At 41.8% G+C, this 21,729-nt stretch overlaps 1 protein-coding gene across 1 annotated transcript in view; it reads right to left on the reverse strand.

Moving 5' to 3' along the window:
• Positions 1–20,007, reverse strand: part of LOC144509869 (calmodulin-binding transcription activator 1-like) — a 1,175,789-nt gene extending 1,155,782 nt beyond the window's left edge. The window contains exon 1 of the mRNA XM_078238794.1: positions 19,888–20,007. Within this exon, the coding sequence (XP_078094920.1) occupies positions 19,888–19,912 (25 nt within the window). The 5' untranslated portion in view covers positions 19,913–20,007. The remainder of the gene's footprint in view (positions 1–19,887) is intronic.
• Positions 20,008–21,729: the final 1,722 nt, after the last annotated feature.

The raw sequence follows: 21,729 nt of genomic DNA on the forward strand, positions 1-21,729 counted from the left end.
ACCCGGAGACCAGACAGTACCAAGCACAGAACTGAAGCAGAAGGCAGGAACAATTCTAGGGTTCAAAAGCATGGAGACCACACTATCATTCTGAGAACTAGTTAAAAATGCAGAAAACTCACGACATGAGAAAAAGGCTTGCAAGGTACAGAACTGCTTCAGTATGATAACTCCCAAGAGTTCCATGGGGCATCTGTAATTGATCTCCCCGTGGGGCTCATTGAATACGAGTTTCCTTGGTAACAAGCAATGGCCTGCCTAGGTGGAATTAGTCACCTGAGCCCTTTACAAGGCAGACACTAGGAAGGGTCTGCAGAACTGTGTCCCAGTTGGGACTTGTGTATGTACGCCATAGAGTAGCGACTTTATTTTGTGTTTAACAATAATACAATTTCTTTCCAGTAGGGCTTCCTGAGTTATTACATTCGGTATTACACAAAAAAATTCAAAAATATCTGGTCAATACATTACTTGATGCAGTAGGCTCCATTGCTGATGACATGGTAGCAAGGTAGAGGATTGATGAGGCATCAACTTATGAAGAAATCTTGCAAGCTTTCAACCCTTACTTCAGTATCTATCAGAATTTATTAACAGAGGGCTAAATTTAACACAAGAAAACAAAGACCAAGTGGAAGCACGAATTCATTTATCAATGATCTCTCGAGGCTGGCAGGAAACTGCTACTATGGAACCTTAAAAGGATGAGCGAATTCACAACAGGATCATAGCTAAGGCCCTAGATGAAGCATTATCAGGTGTTTAACAAACAAAAGAGGGTTTAGCATTTGTAAAAGCAGTGCAGATAGCAAGGCAAACTGAACTCAGGAAATAGAATTCAGCATTTGTTTGCGGGGAAGGAGGCGTCCAGTGAAGATAGAGCAAGACCTGCTTGTCGGCCATAAAAGTTAAATAGTATTAAGTATTAAACTCCAAGTGGATAGATACCCCACAGAGTTTTTTTAAAATAGTCACAAAAGCAGGAGTTTCTGTTTTATTAGATAAAGTCAAATGGTTTGATTTGTCACATGTATTAGTATCTAGTGAAAAGTATTGTTTCTTGTGCACTATACAGACAAAGCATACCAGACACAGAGAAGGAAAGGAGAGAGTGCAGAATATAGTGTAATAGTCATAGCTAGGGTGTAGAGAAAAATCAATTTCATGCAATTTAGGTCCATTCAAAAGTCTGATGGCAGCAGGGAAGAAGCTGTTCTTGAGTTGGTTGGTACGTGTCCTCAGACTTTTGTATCTTTTTCCTGATGGAAGAAGGTGGAAGAGAGTATGTGCGGGATGCATGGGGTCCTTAATTATGCTGGCTGCTTTTCTGAGGTAGTGGGAAGTGTAGACAGAATCAATGGGTGGGAGGCTGGTTTGGGTGATGGACTGGGCTTCGTTCACAACCCTTTGTAGTTTCTTGCAGTCTTGGACAGAGCAGGAACTATACCAAGCTGTGATACAACCAGAATGCTTTTTATGGTGCATCTGTAAAAGTTGGTGAGTTGTAGCGGACATGCCAAATTTCCTTAGTCTTCTAAGTAGAGACATTGGTGGGCTTTCTTAACTATAGTGTCAGCATGGAGGGACAAGAACAGGTTGTTGGTGATCTGGACACCTAAAAACTTGAAATGGGTCAAACAGATTACAAAACAGCCCATAGCTATCAAACGACCAGGTCCTGGTGGGCCAACCTTTAAGGTGAAAGACCAACTCACAGCAAAGCTTAAATATAAAGACCGAGAAATCCTCAAACCTCTCTATGGATGTTCAAAATCAAGAGTGCTCTCTATTGAGCAGAAAGGCATGCCTAAAACTGAAATTAATCTATAAAGTGGAAAAAGTTGCTAATGAGAGCTATTGCAATACATTTCAAAATGCATTTCCAAAATGGTTCACAGGCATAGGGAAAATAGAGTACCATCTCACCCAACAGGATGATGCTAAACCAATTTGCCTCTTTACAATGATAAAAAATCTCTCACCCACTGCCGGACAAAGCCAAGGGAGAAATTCAAAAGATACAGCAGCAAGGGGTTACCTCACTAATCACTATGCCAACAAAATTGTGTTAAGGAATGGTTACAGTACCAAGGTCAAATGGCTTTATAAGTATTTAGAGTCACAGAATCCCTACTGTGCAGAAAGAGGCCATTTGGCCCACCCAATCTGCACCGATCACAATACCACCCAGGCCCTATCCCTGTAACCCCACATGTTTACCCTGCTAATCCCCCTGATACAAAGGGCAATTTAGCATGGCCAATCCACCTAACCCACACATCTTTGGTGTGTGGGAGGAAACCCAAGCAGACATGGGGAGAACGTGCAGACTCTGCACAGATAGCAACCCATGGCCGGAATTGAACCTACATCCCGGGCGCTGTGAAGCAGTAGTGCTAACCACTCTACTACCATGCCTTCTATGGATTCTATGAACCCAGGAACATAATCGAGCTTCAAAAATCCTTTGCGATGGTCAACCAAATTCAGCAGAGGTCAACGAGCCCTTGAGGCAGCTGCTGAGACATCAATATTGGTGCTGGAAAATGGACCAGAAAATGTTTTTGAAAGGATTAAACAATTTTTAATTTCTTCTTAAATCTTGGCATAGTACCGACACAGAATTATCAACCCTAGTAGACCACAATCCAAGAAGCAGAAGTAGGCTATTTGGACGATCTAATCTTCCCCACCATTGAATGAGATCATGACAATAGCAGCAGATGATTCATCTACAGGTCTGCAATATTTCAATGCAGAAAGACAGCAAGCATAGATCAACTTACTATGCTTCTAAGTCATTAACAGAAGCAGAACAATAATACACAATGATAGAAAACGCACTGGCAGCAACATGGGCACGTGAGAAACTTTCAGTTATGGGATTGTGTTTCAAAATCCAAACAGACAATAAACCACCAGTCACCCTTCCGAATATGAACAAAATTTCAAAGATGCCACCCAGAATCCAGCAGTTCAGGTCAAGATTGATGAGATATGACTCCATCACCGAGTAGGTGCAAGAAGAGTAACAGCAGACACATTGTCACATATGCCATCAGAAAGAAACAAACAAGAGGATTTACATTTCATCGAGTATACATTTACATATACATCCTTGATCACTCAGCACTTACTGGAAAAAGAAACGCAGGAAATAAAACAAGCCAGAAATGAGGAGAAGAATTTCTCCAAATCCAAGATTATTGCCAGGCTTCCCACAAATCCAACAACACGGCAATACTCTGAACGGAACAAACACCTCACAGTCAATGACAACTTACTAGTCTTCAATGAAAGAACATTTCGACTTAATATCTTTCATAGTCATCTATAAGTAACAAAATGTCAGCCAGAGCACAGTAATCAGTCTAGTGGCCAGAAATGAATTATAACCGTTTTATTTGTACAATAAACAGCCAAGAACAAGAACCACCACTATTGCATTCTATTTTTCCAACAAGGAAAATGTGGGAATGGATTTATTTGAATTTAAGGGGAAAACCATCCTTTTTCCTGCAGATTACTGTGCACATGGGTTGAAGCAAACAGAATGCACAGTATCGCAGTCAGTCATCCAATCGCTCAAGACAATTTATGCAAACATTTGCCAATGAGCTATTTCACAATTTGACAAACTAATATGGGTTCATGGGTTTATGCACTCAGTTCACCATTATCCACAAACGAATGGAGATACTGAGAAAGTGGTACAAACCATCAAAGCTTTATTGAAGAAAAACAAAGACCTTAATCTAGCTTTTAAGTTATCAAACCTCACCACTACAAAATGGATTGCCAGAAACCAAATTGCCAGTTATTAATGGTAGGAGGTTGAGAACACAGCTTCCATCTTTGGAACAGAAACTTGAAATCATCATGAGAAGGTGAAACAGCATGAGGAAGAACAGAACTATAATCACAGGCATAGAGCATGTGAAATACCACTGCTGAAGCCCAGGGAGAGACATGGGTCCAAGACCAACAAAAGGAAGGCGCAATCATTGAAATGGCTCCACAACTAAGATTATATAGGATTGAGGCAGACTAGCAAGGAGAAACTGCAGCTTCAAATGTAAGAGAGAAACAGTCTGCAATTGGGGGAGCAGCAAATATTGTGAAGGTGAGTTGATGTATTCAGCCCGAGGCCTGAACACCTACAACAGGTAGTCCGCTGGGGAGGAATAGAGAGACATTGCTTGCTGCTTGGGGGAGTGGGGGGTGATGGTGTGGAAAGAGGAGGACGTTGAGAGTCAAGATTTAGCAGAAAAGTAGATGATGCAACAATAGGACCCAGGGCAGCTGGAGTGTTAAGACAGGGCGGAGAGTGATAATCATGGTACTTTCAAAGTCATCTTGAACCGCTCCTCAGCATTTTAATCTCCTAACCATCCAGGCCCGTCAGACAAGAATTGGTGAGCAAATGAGCGAGCGAGTGAGACAGCAGTGTGAGAACATCTGCCTGGCTCATTCTCACTTTTCGGGCTCTCCCTTGCCCTCACCTGCATCCATTGCGAGTGTTTTGGTGCATGGGATTGAGGGTAAGCGAGTGAACACCCTGAGACTGGGATTGAGCCAGATATTCACTCTCAGTCTCTAGAATCTTCATCTTTATTAATTGCTTTTTTAAATTATCAATTTATTGCTTTGGCAGTTTTTAATGCTCTTGCAAGATGTTTCATTTCTTCATATCTTAATTTCATTTTATTGAAATTCAATATTTAATGTAGTATTTGTCTGAAATTTGCTCATCAGCCCCTTGAGTGAGAAAAATATTGAAATGCGGCTCCTCATGCAAAAATGTTGGGCAAACCAGGCAAAGATCATCAACTGCGCATAGTTGCACTTTTTGAAAACTTTACTAACTCATTTACTAGAAGATTTACAAATTCCATCAAAACCTATAATTCAATAAACACATGCACAACTTCCAAAAGATATACTTCAACCGTCATTAGTTACTCAGTATGTGAAAATATCTTGCCATACTGGCTGTATTACAAACCTGTTGCACCACAATCAGTGCAATAAATATTTTTCAGTGGCTTGTTGTGTTCAATGATCGTAAATTCAATCTATATTGTATAGAAGTACACTGGGATTGTTACTTTCATAGTTCCTTTAAGATGATGAGAATGACAGAAAAACAAGAGTACCCAAAACTTGGTAATAACCAGCTACAAGAATGAAAACGTATACAACACAAACAGTGTAATAGAATAATGTTTCAAATTGTTTTGTTCTGCAAGTGTCTTGTCTAAAGCAGGATAATTGAATAGACAAATAGTAGTTTAATCATAATGACTCTACTACTTATTTTTATGGTATTGATGCAATACTAAAATAAAGAAATCATGCAAAGTTTCTTTCCTTCACTTGATATGTTGCACAACATTTTCTGTCAAAAGGATAGGTAAGTTGCAATTATGTCTTACCAACTGGCAACATGGTGGCAGTAACAACCAAGGATAACTCATCCAAATAAAGTAAAATCGCCATAGTTCCAGATGACCATTGGCTGCTCTAACCTTTGAGAGCTGACTGGTGGTGATTTAACCTGAGGGTCATCACACATGGGGCAAGGTTGAGAAGGCAGGGCCTTCATGAATAACCCCAGCCAGTAAGACCATAAGACATAGGAGCAGAATTAGGCCACTCAGCCCATCGAGTCTGCTCTGCCATTCAATCATGGCTGATATTTTTCTCATCCCCATTCTCCTGCCTTTTCCCATAACCCCTGACCCCCTTAATCAATCAAGAAACTATCTATCCCTGTCTTAAAGGCACTCAATGACCTGGCCTCCACAGCTTTCTGTGGCAAAGAGTTTCACAGATTCACTACTCCCTAGCTGAAGAAATTCCTCCTCATCTCTGTTTTATAGGATCATCCCTTTAGCCTGAAGTTGTGTCGTCTGGTTCTAATTTTTCCTACGAGTGGAAATATCCTCCCCACGTCTACTCTATCCAGGCCTCGCAACATCCTGTAACTTTCAATAAGATCCCCTCTTATCCTTCTAAACTCCAATGGGTACAGACCCAGAGTCCTCAACCGTTCCTCATATGACAAGCTCTTCATTCCAGGGATCATTCTTGTGAACCTCCTCTGGACTCTTTCCAAGGCCAGCTCATCCTTCCTTAGACATGGGGCCCAAAACTGCTCACAATATTCCAAATGGGATCTGACCAGGGCCTTATACAGCCTCAGAAGTACATCCCTGCTCTTGTATTCTAGCCCCCTCGACATGAATGCTAACATTGCATTTTCCTTCCCAACTGCCGACTGAACCTGCACATTAACCTTGAGAATCTTGAACGATGACTCCCAAGTCCCTTTGTGTTTCTGATTTCCTAAGCATTTTCCCATTTAGAAAATAGTCTATGCCTCCATTCCTCCTTCCAAAGTGCATAACCTCACACTTTTCCATATTGTATTCCACCTTTGTGTGTCTTTAAAACAAAGATAGATAGGTTCTTGATTAATAAGGGGACCAGGGGATAGTGGGAAAAGACAGGAGAATGGGGATGAGAAAAAAATCAGCCATGATTGAATGGTGGGACAGACTCGATGGGCCGAGTGGCCCAATTCTGCTCCTATGTCTTATGGTCTTATCTGCCATTTCTTTGCCCACTCTCCTAACCTGTCCAAGTCCTTCTGTAGCCCCCTGCTTCCTCAATACTACCTGTCCCTCTACATATCATTGTATCATCTGCAAACTTAGCAACATGCCTTCAGTTCCTGCCTCCAAATTGTTAATACGTATTGTGAAAAGTTGTGATCCCAGCACTGACACCTTTCAGTTTCCCAGAACCTTCTCCTTAGTGATGGCCACTACACTCACCTGTGCCCCGACTCTCCTGGGGCTCTGGCATCCTACTGGTGTCTTCCACCATGAAGACTGATGCAAACTAACTATTCAGTTCCTTTGCCATTGCTTTGTTTCCTATTATTACTTTTCCAGCCTCATTTTCCAGTGGTGCAATGGCTATTTTTGCCTCTCTCTTACCTTATATATTGAAAAAAAACTCTTCCTATCTCCTTTTATATTACTAGCTAGCTGACACTCATATTTCATCTTCTCCCTTATTGCTTTTTTAGTTGTCCTTTGCTCGCTTTTAAAGGCTTCCCAATCCTCTGGCTTTCCTCTAATCCTCACCATTTTGTATGCTTTTTCTTTTGCCTTTATGCTGTCCTTGACTTCCCTCATCAGCCATGGATGCCTCATCTTCCCCTTCGCATGTTTCCTCCTCCTTGGGGTGAATTTCTGTTGTGCTTCCCGAATAACACTCAAAAACGCCTGCCATTGTTGTTCCACTGTCTTCCTTGCTCGGCTCCCTTTCCAATCAACTCTGGCCAGCTCCTCCCTCATGTGAGTACAGGAATTGAACCCATGTCGTTGGCATTGCTCCACATCACAAGCCAGCCAACTGAGCTAACTGATCCCCACCCGTGCCCCCCCCAACCGCCCCTCAGTATTCTCCATTACTATCAAAATTTGACAATAATTTGGATGAGGAAACAAAGGCTATGGGTTAGTGGATCATAGATGGACTTCATATTGAATCTAGTATCTCATACAACTGAACCCTGAATAGAATCAGACAGTTTGACATTGCTAACCCTGAAAGACTAATGGATTTCTGACTGAAAATAAAATGTTTACTGATACGAACTGTGCCATTGTTGGGAGGGGGGGGGGGGGGGGGGGGGGTGTTGGGTGTTGCTGGATACTCTGCAGGTGGTGTGTGGACAGAGGAAATCATCTTTGCATTCTGTCCAATCTGTTCCTAACACCACAATGCTCAGTGCAGGCTAGATACAAAATGAAATTATCCCTTAGCCAACATTCCAATTGTTATTTTGTGTATTTTATTCTTTTAAGAAAGGCAACTCCATCAATAATTTATTTCTTAAATTATATTCAACATGGGATCATAGAATACGAAAGTGCAGGAGGAGGCCATTCGGCCCATCGAGTCTGCACCAACCACAATCCCACCCAGACCCTATCCCCATAACCCCATGCATTTACCCTAGCTAGTCCCCCTGACACTAAGGGGCATTTTAGCATGGCCAATCCACCTAACCCACACATCTTTGAACTGTGGGAGGAAACCGGAGCATCCAGAGGAAAGCCACGCAGACACGGGGAGAATGTGCAAATTCCATACAGATAGCAACCCAAGCCGGGAATTGAACCTGGGTCCCTGGCGCTGTGAGGCAGCAGTACCAACCACTGTGCTACAGTGCCGCACAGGATAAGCATGTTCAACATCCCATTGGGTCCAATGACTGGGTTGTTCTTGCATACATACAAACATACAAATGAGTAGGCCACTCAGCCCCTTGAGTCTGCTCTGCCATTCAATAGATTCATCGCTAATCTGCTTGTAACTACAACCCTATATTCCTGCTTACTGATAACCGTTCACCCCCTTGTTAATCAATCTATCTAGCTCTGTCTTAAATATATTCAAAGACTCTGCTTTCACTGTCTTTTACTCATTCCTCAATTTTTGCTTTATCAGACTAAAAACTTCATTCTCTTCTTGTTGTCAGCATCAACTCCCAAAGACATGCTGCGATTGTAATTGGAGCTCGAAGGCTTCAGTGTCCCATGGGAACAAGGCCTCAAAACCAGAGATACTCGCTGTTCTACACACCTAATTATACAGCAATATAATGTACTTATTGCTGCAGAACAAAATTAGACCAAAGCACAGAAATCATACATCAGAGACTGTCTCAGATGCATAATGTGTGCTAAAGAAAAATAAATTAACTTCCATTTTAGATATTGTGCAAAAACAAAGTTAGGCAACTCAAAATCATCTGCTATCTTGCAAATTCTTTAAGATGTTATCAAGCAGTCTCAGAAACAAATATAGTTCGTGGAACATTTGTTACATCTTCATTCCATGACGATTAACAAATTGTATGTATAAAATATACAACACGCATGTGACAACACAGCTAAATGGTGAGGGAAATGTTCCAAATATCCACTGCCTGTCTCCCCACACATGACCCCAAAAGGCCGAGTCGTTCTAGGGCAGATATTATGTTGGCTGGTTTTACTCACTTTGCTCAACTGACCATACTTCCCGTGAGCCTACACAGAGCAAGCTGCACACACGCAGAGGACATTATGTTACCACCCAAAGTGTGCATGCTCACTAACAAACAGAGACCCGGAGTTACTGGGTTGCAATTAGAAGCAAAGATACTCTGCCAATTTTTGTTCCCAAGCCCAGGAAATCAATTAAAGCTCCCCATCATCACATGGCTAGGATCAAATAACTTGGCAGGGACCAGAGATCAAACTGGAATCTTCATGGTGGGTTAGATATTCTCCCAGCAGTGGAGAAGATCAGGTAGTTTTCATTTCACTCCTTGGTCACTTGTTAAAGGTTACTCTGCTAATGCAGATGTTGCAATGGTATCTCACATACGCGTTTAACCCACAGTGGTAATAGGTCATAGAATAACCATTCAGGCACCTGAAAGCTCCATGCAGCCACCATCTCTCCCCAAAACCCAAGTTGTATGCAAACGAAAACATTTCCTGATTGCACTCGGTTTCCCAAAAATGGCATACTATTTTGTCTAGATGATGCATCAGAATTATCAAAAGCCACGGAACCTTTACGTACTTTCATTACTCAGGAGCGTGCTGTTAACTGGAAATCCTTTTAATGTGAACATGTGTATTAGCAATATGAGAAGGCTGAAGTAAATTATTAAATGCTGGAACAATAAACTTTTTCTGCAAAGTTCCTTTCTCATAACACTGACTAATGGCATCAGCACTGTGAGTTGCTTCAACCTTGATTGTTGGTGTTACATCAACAGCAACTAGTATTTCATGCAATTGTTGAACAGCTCTGACAAAACCTAGGCTTGGGAACACAAATTATACAAGAGCAATTGATGCACAGTTCAAATGGGTATTGCTTGTAACCATGTTCATTATCCCTCTAATCCGCCTGCAACCTTTGATATGGTTAACCACAGCATGTTTCTTCCTTCCAATGTCTCTCCTCCACTGCCCTGCTCAAAGGGACTCCCCTTGCGTGCTTCAACCCTTGCCCATTTGATAGGTCCCAGAACATCTTTCACATTGGCTTCTCTTCTCACTCCCACAGCATCACTACCAAAGCTCCATCGTTGCCCTGCGCCCCCCCCCCCCCCCCCCCAGTATCATCCAAGGACGTGCAATCTCTTCCACATGTGCTTCAATAGCACTATTTCTATCTCTCCATGAACTAACAATATCTCCACTGCCACTGCGATCACTCTGCTTAGTCTGGAGATGAACCACAATTCACTCTAGCTAAGTATTGGGATCACTAAAGCCTTAATCTTTGGCTCTATTACAAATTGCAAATTCTTGCCATTGACTCAATTTCTTTCTCCAACTACTGCTTAAAGCTGAATCACACTGTTTGCAACTTCAATGTCCTCAACAATGAGCAGCCATATAGACTGCCTCTGTCCACCACCAGAATAATGCTGGCCTCCACCTAAATCTGGGCATCTGTTCTTGAACCCAGGAGTGGGATTAATTTAGAGAGCATCAATTTCTCCTCACACCCACCAGTCGCCAAACTGAAAGGAGTTTTGATTTGCTTCCATTTTTGTAAGCAGTAGTATACTTCCCAACCCCTCAGATTTGGTGTGATCCAATTTCTATTAATAACATGGAAACAAGGAGGAGGCGGCCATTCGGCCCTTTGAGCCTGCTCCTCCATTCATTTTGATCATGGCTGATCATCGAATTCAATATCCTGATCCCTCTTCCCCCCTATATCCCTTGATCCGTTTAGCACCAAGAGCTATATTTAATTTCTTCTTGAAATCAGACAATGTTTTGGCTTCAACTACATTCTGTGGTAGTGAATTCCACACATTCACCACCCTCTGGGTGAAGAAATTTCTCCTCACCTCCGTTCTAAAAAGGTTTACCCCTTATCCTCGAACAGTGACCCATAGTTCTGGACACCCCCACCATTGGGAACATTCTTTCTGAATCTACCCTGTCTCAGCCTGTTAGAATTTTATAAGTTTCCCCCCACTCACTCAACTCCAGTGAATATAATCCTAACCTTAGTCGCTCCTCATGACAGACTTGCCATCCCAGAAATCAGCCTGATAAACTTTCACTGTACTCCCTCTATAGCAAGGACATCCTTCTTCAGATAAGGACACCAAAACTACACACAATACTCCAGGTGTGGCCTCATCAACGCCCTAAACAATTGCAGCAAAATCCCCATATCCCTACACTCAAATCCTCTCGCTATAAAGGCCAATATACCATTTGCCTTCTTTATTGCCTGCTGTACCTGCACGCTTACTTTCAGCACCTCTTGCAATTCACACCCATTCAAGCAATAATCTGTCTTTCTATTATTGCTACCAAAGTGGACAACCTTACCTTTATCCACATTATATTGCATCTGCCATGCATATGCCCACACATAGCCTGCCTGCCCAAATCAAGCTGAAACATCCCTGCATCCTCCTCATAGCTCACCCTCTCATCCAACTTTGTATCATCTGCAAATCTGGAGATAATACATTTAGTTTCCTCTTCAAAATGTGAACAGTTGGAGTCCTAGCACAGATCCCTGCAGAACCCCCCAGCAAACTGGAGGTAAGATGAACACAAAGAGTTAGTTTATTTGCATACACTCAAACACGGGCGAGGTTCCGCAATGTTGCCCCCTTTGCATTCAAAAAGCAAAAGTGGGTAGATAAAATAAAAATTTGCAGGACAAAGACCACAGGAAAAAGTATTTATTATGACACCCGAATCAAAGGGAGGTCAGCAGACTGTAAACTGATGCTGGTCAATTCACTTTTCCGGTTGTACTGATTTCACACAATGCAGAGATTAATAAGTCTTGTAGGCAATAGTACAGAAGTCCCAGTAGAAACATTGGTGCCAGGTATTCAATCTGTGTGGGGCTCCTTTTCTATGATGCTGCTGGTTAGATGGTAAAATGGTAGACTGAGCATGCAGTTCCGCAAGGCAATATTACTGGTTTCACAAACTAGAGATCCATGTCACATGACTCCCATCTCCCCACATTGCCTTTACAGGGATGCGTATCTCTTATCTGTGGTTAAATGTTTCCCTCAGTGGTTGGAGAAAGGAATTGAGTCAATGGCAAAAGTTAGTAGTTTGTAATGGAGCCAAAAGATCATGATTTTAATTATCCCAATGCTTAGCTAGAGTGAACTGTGGTGCATCTCAAAACTAAGCAATCAGATCGTAGTGGCAGTGGAGAGATACGGGCGGCACGGTAGCAGTGGTTAGCACTGCTGCTTCACAGCTCCAGGGACCTGGGTTCGATTCCCGGCTTGGGTTACTGTCTGTGTGGAGTTTGCACATTCTCCTCGTGTCTGCGTGGGTTTCCTCCGGGTGCTCCGGTTTCCTCCCTCAGTCCAAAGATGTGCGGGTTAGGTTGATTGGCCAGGTTAAAAAAAATTGCCCCTTAGAGTCCTGAGATGCGGAGGTTAGAGGGATTAGTGAGTAAATATGTGGGGGTAGGGTGGGTATGTGGGGGGGATTGTGGTCGGTGCAGACTCGATGGGCCGAATGGCCTCCTTCTGCACTGTAGGGTTTCTATGATTTCTATTCTATGAGTTAGTGGAGAGATAGAATTAGTGCTATTGAAAGGAGGATTGCGGGACCCTTTCTTCTAACAGACAAGTAAATTCAAATTGGTCAACCTGCATTGTGAAATGCAGGTGGTCTTTGGATAGTTCTCTTTAAATTTGGTCTGTGCAGCCCACAATGGGGGTTGCAGTGTCTCTTCAGAGATATCAAGGTGCAAGTTTCTTTGATACTGCCAGATGGTTCCTTTTGTTCAGGGGGCACAGACACATTGTTTCAACCATTTTTAAAGCTCATCGTCCAGTTTTTAAAATTTTAGAAATAACCATGAGGATATCTATATCTATGGGCATCACAATGGCACAGTGGTTAGCATTGCTGCCTCACAGTGCAAAGACCCGGGTTCAATTTCCAGCTTGGGTCGCTGTCTGTGCGGAGTCTGCACGTTCTCCCAGCGTCTGGTGGGTTTCCTCCCACAGTCCAAAAGATGGGCGGCATGGTAGCACAGTGGTTAGCACTGCTGTTTCACAGCTGGGTTCGATTCCCGGCTTAGGTCACTGTCTGTGTGGAGTTTGCACATTCTCCTTGTGTCTGCATGGGTTTCCTCCGGGTGCTCCGGTTTCCTCCCACATTCCAAAGATGTGCGGGTCAGGTTGATTGGCCATGCTTAAATTGCCCCTTAGTGTCCTGAGATGTGTAGGTTAAAGGGATTAGTGGGTAAAATATGTAGGGATATGGGGGTAGGGCTTGGGTGGGATTGTGGTCGGTGCAGACTCGATGGGCCGAATGGCCTCTTTCAGTACTGTAGGGTTTCTATGATTTCAATGAAGATATGCTGGTTAGGTGCACTGGCCATGCTAAATGCTCCCTCAGTGTACCCGAATAGGTGCCAGAGTGTGGCAACTAGGGGATTTTTACAATAACTTCATTGCCATTTTAGTGTAAGCCTACTTGTGATACTAATTAATAAATTTTTAAAATTTCAAACAAAATATACAGTCTTAGTACCTGCACATCTTCATTCATACCCTCATTACCTTCAGATCTGACTGATTGCTCTCCCAGCTGGTTTCGTATCCTCAACCCATTGTAAATGTCATCCAAAGCTTTGCTAATCAGACCAAAATACCCATCACTCCACTATTACATCAAAACCCTATGAAACTCCATCTCCCTCTCCTCCTTTAATACCCCCTTAAAACTAGAGCATTTCTTAACTCCTTCAAATATCTTCTTTGGTTTGACATCCATTTCTTTCATTATATTTGTGATGCGCACTCGAATGTTAAGAACACTATAAAAGATTCAAGTTATTGATTCACATGCCCACTTTAATACTTCACTGAATTTTTTGCGGCAATAAAAGTATGTTTCATGTAATCTGCAATATTTGTCCAATAGGGTCAAAATAATGGAACAAACTCATTTTTGAGCCAGGGAACTGGCAGGAGATGGAAAGTGAGACAATAAATGTACTAAGTTATATAATTCATGGCTGTTTTATTTATTATAAAAGAATGCCAGTTTTTTTTTGGTGGGGGGGGGGGCGGTTTACACTGCCCACGGTCCGTGGCACTCCTGCACATCAGCAAGAGTTTATTCTTGCATTTCATATATGCCTACGTAGGTGCAATTCTACTGCAGGTTTTGGAGGCATCCAAGCTCCTATTCTTTGTACTTGGTCATTATAATCCAAATCAACTTACGAATATTTTTACTTGTTTTCTCTCAAGTGCCTCATCCAAATTGCCATCCTTCATTTAAAAGTCTGAAAAGTGATTGTCAACAGATTATTCAATCGCTGACGGCATTCAAAGTTGAACCCATTCCCATTAAATATATCCACCTTTACTCATTTTCCAAAAGGGGTTAAGTAAATAGAGTCATAGAGGTTTACAGCATGGAAACAGGCCCTTCTGCCCAACTTGTCCATGCCGCCTTTTTTTTTTAAACCCCTAAGCTAGTCCCAATTGCCCACATTTGGCCCATATCCCTCTATATCCATCTTGCCCATGTAACGGTCTCAATGCTTTTTAAAAGACAAAATTGTACCCACCTCGACTACTACCTCTGGCAGCTTGTTCCAGACACTCACCACCCTGTGTGTGAAAAAATTGCCCCTCTGGACACTTTTGTATCTCTCCCCTCTCACCTTAAACCTATGCCCTCTAGTTTTAGACTCCCCTACCTTTGGGAAAAGATATTGACTATCTAGCTGATCTGTGTTCCTCATTATTTTATAGACCTCTAAGGTCACTCCTCAGCTTTCTATGCTCCAGAGAAAAAAGTTCCAGTCTATCTAGCCTCTTCTTATAACTCAATCCATCAAGTCCCGGTAGCATCCTCGTAAATCTTTTCTGCACTCTTTCTAGTTTAATAATATCCTTTCAAAAATAGGGTGACCAGAACTGTACACAGTATTCCAAATGTGGCCTTACCAATGTCTTGTACAACTTTAGCAAGACGTCCCAATTCCTGTATTCAATGTTCTGACCAATGAAACCAAGCATGCTGAATGCCTTCTTCACCACTCTGTCCACCTGTGATTCCACTTTCAAGGAGCTATGAACCTGTACCCTTAGATCTCTTTGTTCTGTAACTCTCCCCAATGCCCTCCATTAACTGAGTAAGTCCTGCCCTGGTTCAATCTACCAAAATGCATTACCTCGCATTTATCTAAATTAAACTCCATCTGCCATTCGAGATGCAGTGCAGCCTGAGATACGATCAAGGGGAAAAGGGCTGGCTACTTTTCTCCATTTCAGGGGTGCCAAGAGCAACTTCAGCATCTTAATGCCAAACTGGCTGATATCAGCTAACCTAGTGCAGATTGGGGATGCAATCTGCTACTTTCAATGACAGAGACAGGGATATTTTAACATACTGGTACAGATACCTGTACCAACAGTAAAGGTGAAGTTTGCATGCCTCTTGTCCAAGGCAACATGCATGCTGCATCATTATGCCATCATTGGGTACCAAAATAAGCTTCTACCAAAGCTTTTAAACCCAGTATTTTAATATATGCAGAACTGTTAGAAGTGTATGCAAGACTACAGCAAATGTCTAAGGATTTTGCCCCTTAATTACAGCTTTTGGTGTACGGCTACACTATAAGCCTTGCAATTTGACAATCCGCAATTCCAAAAAACAGAACAGTTCAATGGCCTTCAAAGGGCTGGGCATTCCAGCCAGCTCAGCCCTGTTACAAGATGCTAAACTGCAATAATGTACATTAAATTACCAACCGGAGAAATGCATAAATAAACCACAATAACTGTAGCTGCGGCTTTACAACATTAATCAAATTAAAACAAGTTTTGACTTTTCCAAAAATGATGTCCCTGATCAGATGGTACTTTGCTCAGTCGGAGAGGAGCGATGCAAAGCAAATGCCGACAAAACAAAAGCTACCAATAAATTACTTTTCCATAGGAGTTTTATTTTGAAGTTTTACATCTGGTTATGTAACAAACTATCCAATGTGCAAATTTTCATTCCAGCATGAAGATACACAACATCCAGTTTGGATAAGAAAATTTAATCCCTTACTGGGTACAGTAACTAGCTTACTGTCATATCCATTGTGATTGCAACTTTCTGCCACTAGATGCCACTAGCACTTCCACCTTGCTATTGCAGAAGCATTGATTGTGATACCAGTCTCCTACTCAATACTGCTGGCACAGGAATAAACTCTGACAAATTCGGAGCAACGCCAATATTCTGCCATTGTCTTTTTTGCATATTTGGTAACTGTTGTATTTTGTAAAGAGTGACAAGGACACCCAGAGAGAGATCACTGTTCCAGCAACTATTTCCACGCTCCAGAAATCAGCTGTTAAAAATACAGATTATTTTATAATCCTACAGTTTACCATGAGAAAAAAAACATATTTTTCCAATATCCAAAAAAAGTTATATTTTAATTTAAAGAGGTTCCACAAATAAACAGTTAACCTAATTGGTTTCAGCACCACAAGGCTAGGGAAAGGGTCAGGTGGGGAAATCAGCCAATGGTGCCAATTAGAAAATGTTGACATGGCTGAAAACAAGACTGAGTTTGGCTGTGATATTCCCATTATAAAACAGCCTGCCATAACTCTTTGCCTTGGCTCACACTTGAAGAATCTATCCTTGATTAAGATACCAGAAGGGAGGGGGATTTAAATACAGATAAATTGACAAAAGATGTAGCTAGATGCCTTATATTAACCCATGATGAAATTGTACTTCAAGTAGCCCCCACCAACCCATCGCTAAGAGAGTTGTCTTCTCCAATGACACTTCAATTCATTACAAGTGAAAAAAAATCACAATATTGTAACATATGTTCAACAATTACACTGTGTTTCTAACTAAACATATTGTCAACATTACTAAACATACAATACCTACTTCAAATACAAAACTTCAAACGCAAACACAACTCGACCTATTCAAAGGTATCAATCTCTCAGGCTGTGCGAGTATATTTAGCAATAGATTGGTGATGGCGGTTGTAAGACTTGTCTAACGGATCAGCGAATTCTTTCCATTTTTTTTTATTCTATCAGGAAACTTGGCTCCGCACAGGCTAACAGTGCAGGATATCGCCATGGTTGAGGACAGATGATGAACCTAGCAAGAGTCTGATAACGCAAAGCCCGGGTTTTAAGATTTTGTAGATTGCAGGGAAGTAGGCACAGCTGCGGGCTCTGACGCCCAGGGAAAGGATGAGTGAGGGAGGTTGCAGGGATGCAGAGAACATAAGATGGGACCATCTGAAACTTCGAAGGAGTAAAAAAAAAAGGAAGTTATTTTTCCTGAACCATTTCCATGTGAACAGTGTTCACTTTAAAAAGATTTTCCTAGTTCGAGTCAGGAACATTAACTAAGTTTCTCTCCACAAATGTTGTCGCAACCTGAGTATTTTCTGTTTTTATTTCAGATTTCCAGCATATGCAGCACTCTGCTATGCAATTAGCATTTTTTTTAATTTTCAGGCTTGTAACAATAATCCTCTCACATTATAACGCTGTGCTTCAATAAATTAGACTTTCTTAATTTTCATTATTGTCATCAGCATATGGAACAAAAAGCACGCTAAATACTAATACCAGAGATACTCTTGCCTCGTTTCACTTTTCATGATCAGTTATGAAATTACTTGGTACTAAAGTTGCCAGAGAACAGGTAAAACTACAAAAGGATTCCTCAAACTGACAGCTTGACTGAGATAATACACAAGCTACCATTGAGTGTTTGATTCATTGCTATTGTTGTATGACAAGAATACTGTAAGCTGTTCGAATGTCTACAAGGGCGAGAAGAAATTGCTTAAAAAAAAAAGCAGGGTCTCTCGGAGCCCGAAACCTGGTCCTTCTGCTGAACAAGAAATTGATCATTTAATCATGAGCAAAGCCAGCAGCCAAGAGAACAGAAAAAATCTTGGCAGCCATCAAAATAGCCTCATCCAGTGGAATTGATATTGGTTTAATTATTTCTGATGAGCCCAAATTTTCAAGGAAAACAGGGTTTACGTAGGTGTGTCAAACATCTATTTTCTGAAAGGAAGCAATACATATACATCATATGGGCACAAATAAAGACCAGTTCTTCTTAACACAGAGCCAAGCTCGATTTGCATCCACATCATGTATTACTTATAAAAGAGACATGCTTCACATGTCAAACAGCAGCAACAAAATAAAGGGTTAAAGCTGCCCGTTCCCAATTTATTTTAAAACTATTCGGAACATTTTTTTTCAAAAGGTTACGCTGACGATCGATAAAGACTTTGAAAACCTTAGAGATGTCCCCATGCACCCCGACATATATGGTAGTGAACAATTTCTGTTCCTGAATTCATACAGCAAAATCTTCATTTGAATACAAAATAATGTCACACAATGTATTCAAAAATTGTTTTTTTTTCCCAGTTACTGGTGTGAGTGATTTTACTTTTTTTCAAAAGAAATACCATTTACTAAAAAATTGATTTTTATCAGTAATCTTTGCCCTAGATTCTTGGGAATCTCCACCAGCATTATGTATCGAACAAATCTATAAGTAACTTACTACATATTGCTATGTCATTTGATTTTTTTTCATCCCTGTAGCATATACAAGGAATGCTTCGGGTACTACAAATCTGCAAGTAAAATATACCAGCGTAATCAGCATTTTATGTTAATGGAATAAATAATACCTGACTGTAATTACAAGAATTTACTTGAAATTACTATATCATGCATGGCTTTCTCCTCATTTACACAAATTGTGTATACAGGGAAATTACAGATTGCGCTCTCATTATGGGAACAGTCGACTTGCAAGAGTTTCATTGCATTTTCATATTTCAGAACTCAGTGTTTGAAAACTTAGTTGCTGCCCGAGATGTATATGTATATATTCATCAAATTCTAAAATAGTAGATAATTGAAGAGTGAAGAGCGTCCTTCAGCATGTTGCACTTCAAAAGGGAAACACTCGACTTACAAGTTGTACGTTTTAAATAAAAACTTTTCTAATAAGTTTATAAATTCGAGCAAATGGGGGGCGTGCAGAATGGGCGTTCTGGAATCTGGATTTACTGTTACACCTGCAACAAAATGACTATAATGAAATAATCTAAACTTCGATTATTTTCCACACAGAATTTGATAGCATTTGGTCAAAAACATTCAAACTGAAATCTCTCCCCTTTTTAAAAAAAAAAATTTTTGCAAGTTTGCATCTGAAATACAATCAGGCCAAAATATAAATCTGAGGTTACTGGTGGTACGCAATTTTCCACTTGTCGATAATGATCTTGCTCGTTATTTTGGGAGTATGTTACTTAAAGTATTTCAATATTTGAGTGCGAGAGGAGTTAAATCACTTTCACACCAGATAAACAATCCATTACCGCCCTCTTGTGGATTTTACCTCCAGCAAATGCCACACAACCTTGCATATTTGATTTTATTTTAAATAATATTTTTTTTCCTTCTTGTTAAAAAGTGACAGTTTGCTGAGGATAAAAGATATTCAGATATCTGCCCCATTTCTGTGTGGAAACCGTCCACCCCCACCTCCATATTCCACACAGCAGCGGTTATTATATTTAAGGCTAAAACCGTTTTTTGCTCCATTCGCAGCGTCTCACACCCCCCTTGTTCTGTCAGATTTAGCTTTTTTTCGTCGTCCCGAAGGTTGTCATCATAATTAAAGATTAAATATCAGTGATTTATCTGCACGTTGAAATTTTCCCCCCTCCTACCGCCGCCTCTTCAGCCCCCCTTACCTTCCGGCTTCTTTTCGGCAGCCATTTCAGTCCCCCACTTACATCCCTAAACCCGACCGCCGGAGAGACCGCCGCTCAACCAACCTTGAGCACCGGGCACACAGAACCCAGCCCGCCCCCCTCCTCGCGCCCTCCCAGTGCCACTCAGCCCATTGGACCCAGCCCCCCGTACTCCCGCCCCTTAGGCTGTCGGATCGACGTTCTATTGGACAACGTGCCTATCCATCAACTCTGCCGGAGCTTCCGGTTAGCGGGTTAGGTTGTTCCCAACCCCGCCCCCTCCCATCGCCGTACGGCGTTCGTTGCGTGTGTGCGTACGTGTGCGTGCGTACGTGTGCATGCGTCCGACCGGGCACGGGCGCGCGCCCACGAGCCGGCGCAAAATCTCGTGAGAGTTCCAGACACTGCCCTCCCCGACTCGGGAGCTGTCACCAACGAGTATAAACTCAACGCAAGATGGGCAGCGTCAGCTGCCTCACGTCGGTCCTCCGAGTCTAGCGCCGCGCAGCCCAGAGGACTATTATCAGTTAAAATGCAGTCCCAATCCACTGCCCTCGGGAAGGACAAAAGGGGCAGTAGATACCTGTGGGAACACCACCACCTGCCTGGAGGTTTCCGTCCAAGTCACCTGCCATCCTGACGTGCAAATATATCACCGTTCCTGCACCATAGCTGGGTCAAAATCCTGGAATGCCCTCTCTAACAGCACTGTAGGTGTACCTACTCCACAGGGACTGCAGCGGTTCAAGGAGGCTCTTCGCCTTTTCAAGGGCATCTGAGGATGGGCGATAAATGCTGGCCTGGCCAGCAGAGCCCACATCTTGTAAAATAAATTTTAAAAACAGGCGGTCAGTGTTGTCACCTGACAGAAGATTCTAAATTATTTATTTGAAAATAGATTTGGAGAATGATATAGCACAGAGGGAGGCCATTCAAAAGAAAGTTTTTTTCATTCTTTAATTGGTTGTACATGTTGCCCATCCCTAATTGCCCTTGAGAAGATGCTAGTGAGCCAGCTTGAATCGCTGCAGTCGATCTAGTGCGGGTTCACCCACAATGCTGCTGGGATCTTGATTTAGTGACAAGGTGATGACAAAGATGGTGATGGCAAAGATCTCTAGGACATTGGTTGGAGATAACTTGGTGAATATGACTAATACTTGACTGGAACCACTCTCCAATTTTGTCACAAGACCCGAGATGGTAGTGAGGAGGAACTTGCAAGGCCGTTAGGGCTGGATATGCTATTGTAATTTCCAGAGCCTAGATTGTTGCTGTGATTTTATTCCTTTCTGAATTTCTGTTGCAGTTTTGTACTTGCTAGGCCACTTCAGAGGACAGTTCAACCACATTTATCCAATTGGGCCAACACCACTGCCCCTTCCTCATATTTCTGCAAATGTTTCCCCTTCTTATCCTGTTTATCCTGAATGACACCATGAGTGCAGACCACATGGACTGCAGTGGTTCAAGAAGACAGCTCACCACCACCTTTGGGCAATAAATGTTGGTGTTGCCAACAATGCTCACACCAAAAGAACATGTTTTTAAAAATCTCTTTTGAATCAGCTTTCACCACTCTTTCAGAAGTGCATTCAGATCATAAGCCATTGAGTAGAGAGATTTCTCATCTTTTGATTCTTGCATCAAGGATCAACATCTGTGTCCTCTGGTAATCAAAATTTCGGCCATTGGAAAGTTTATCTTTCTAAAGTGAAAATTATCCTAAACGCCTCTAATTATTTTAGATTATTATACTCTTTTATCTCTAAAGTCAGAGCAAACAAACACATCATATCCCTGCCACAAGGCAACTTCGTTGATCATCTGCTCAACATGTAA

The sequence above is a fragment of the Mustelus asterias genome, chromosome 22 (assembly GCF_964213995.1).
Source record: "Mustelus asterias chromosome 22, sMusAst1.hap1.1, whole genome shotgun sequence".
Classification (NCBI taxonomy): Eukaryota; Metazoa; Chordata; class Chondrichthyes; order Carcharhiniformes; family Triakidae; genus Mustelus; species Mustelus asterias.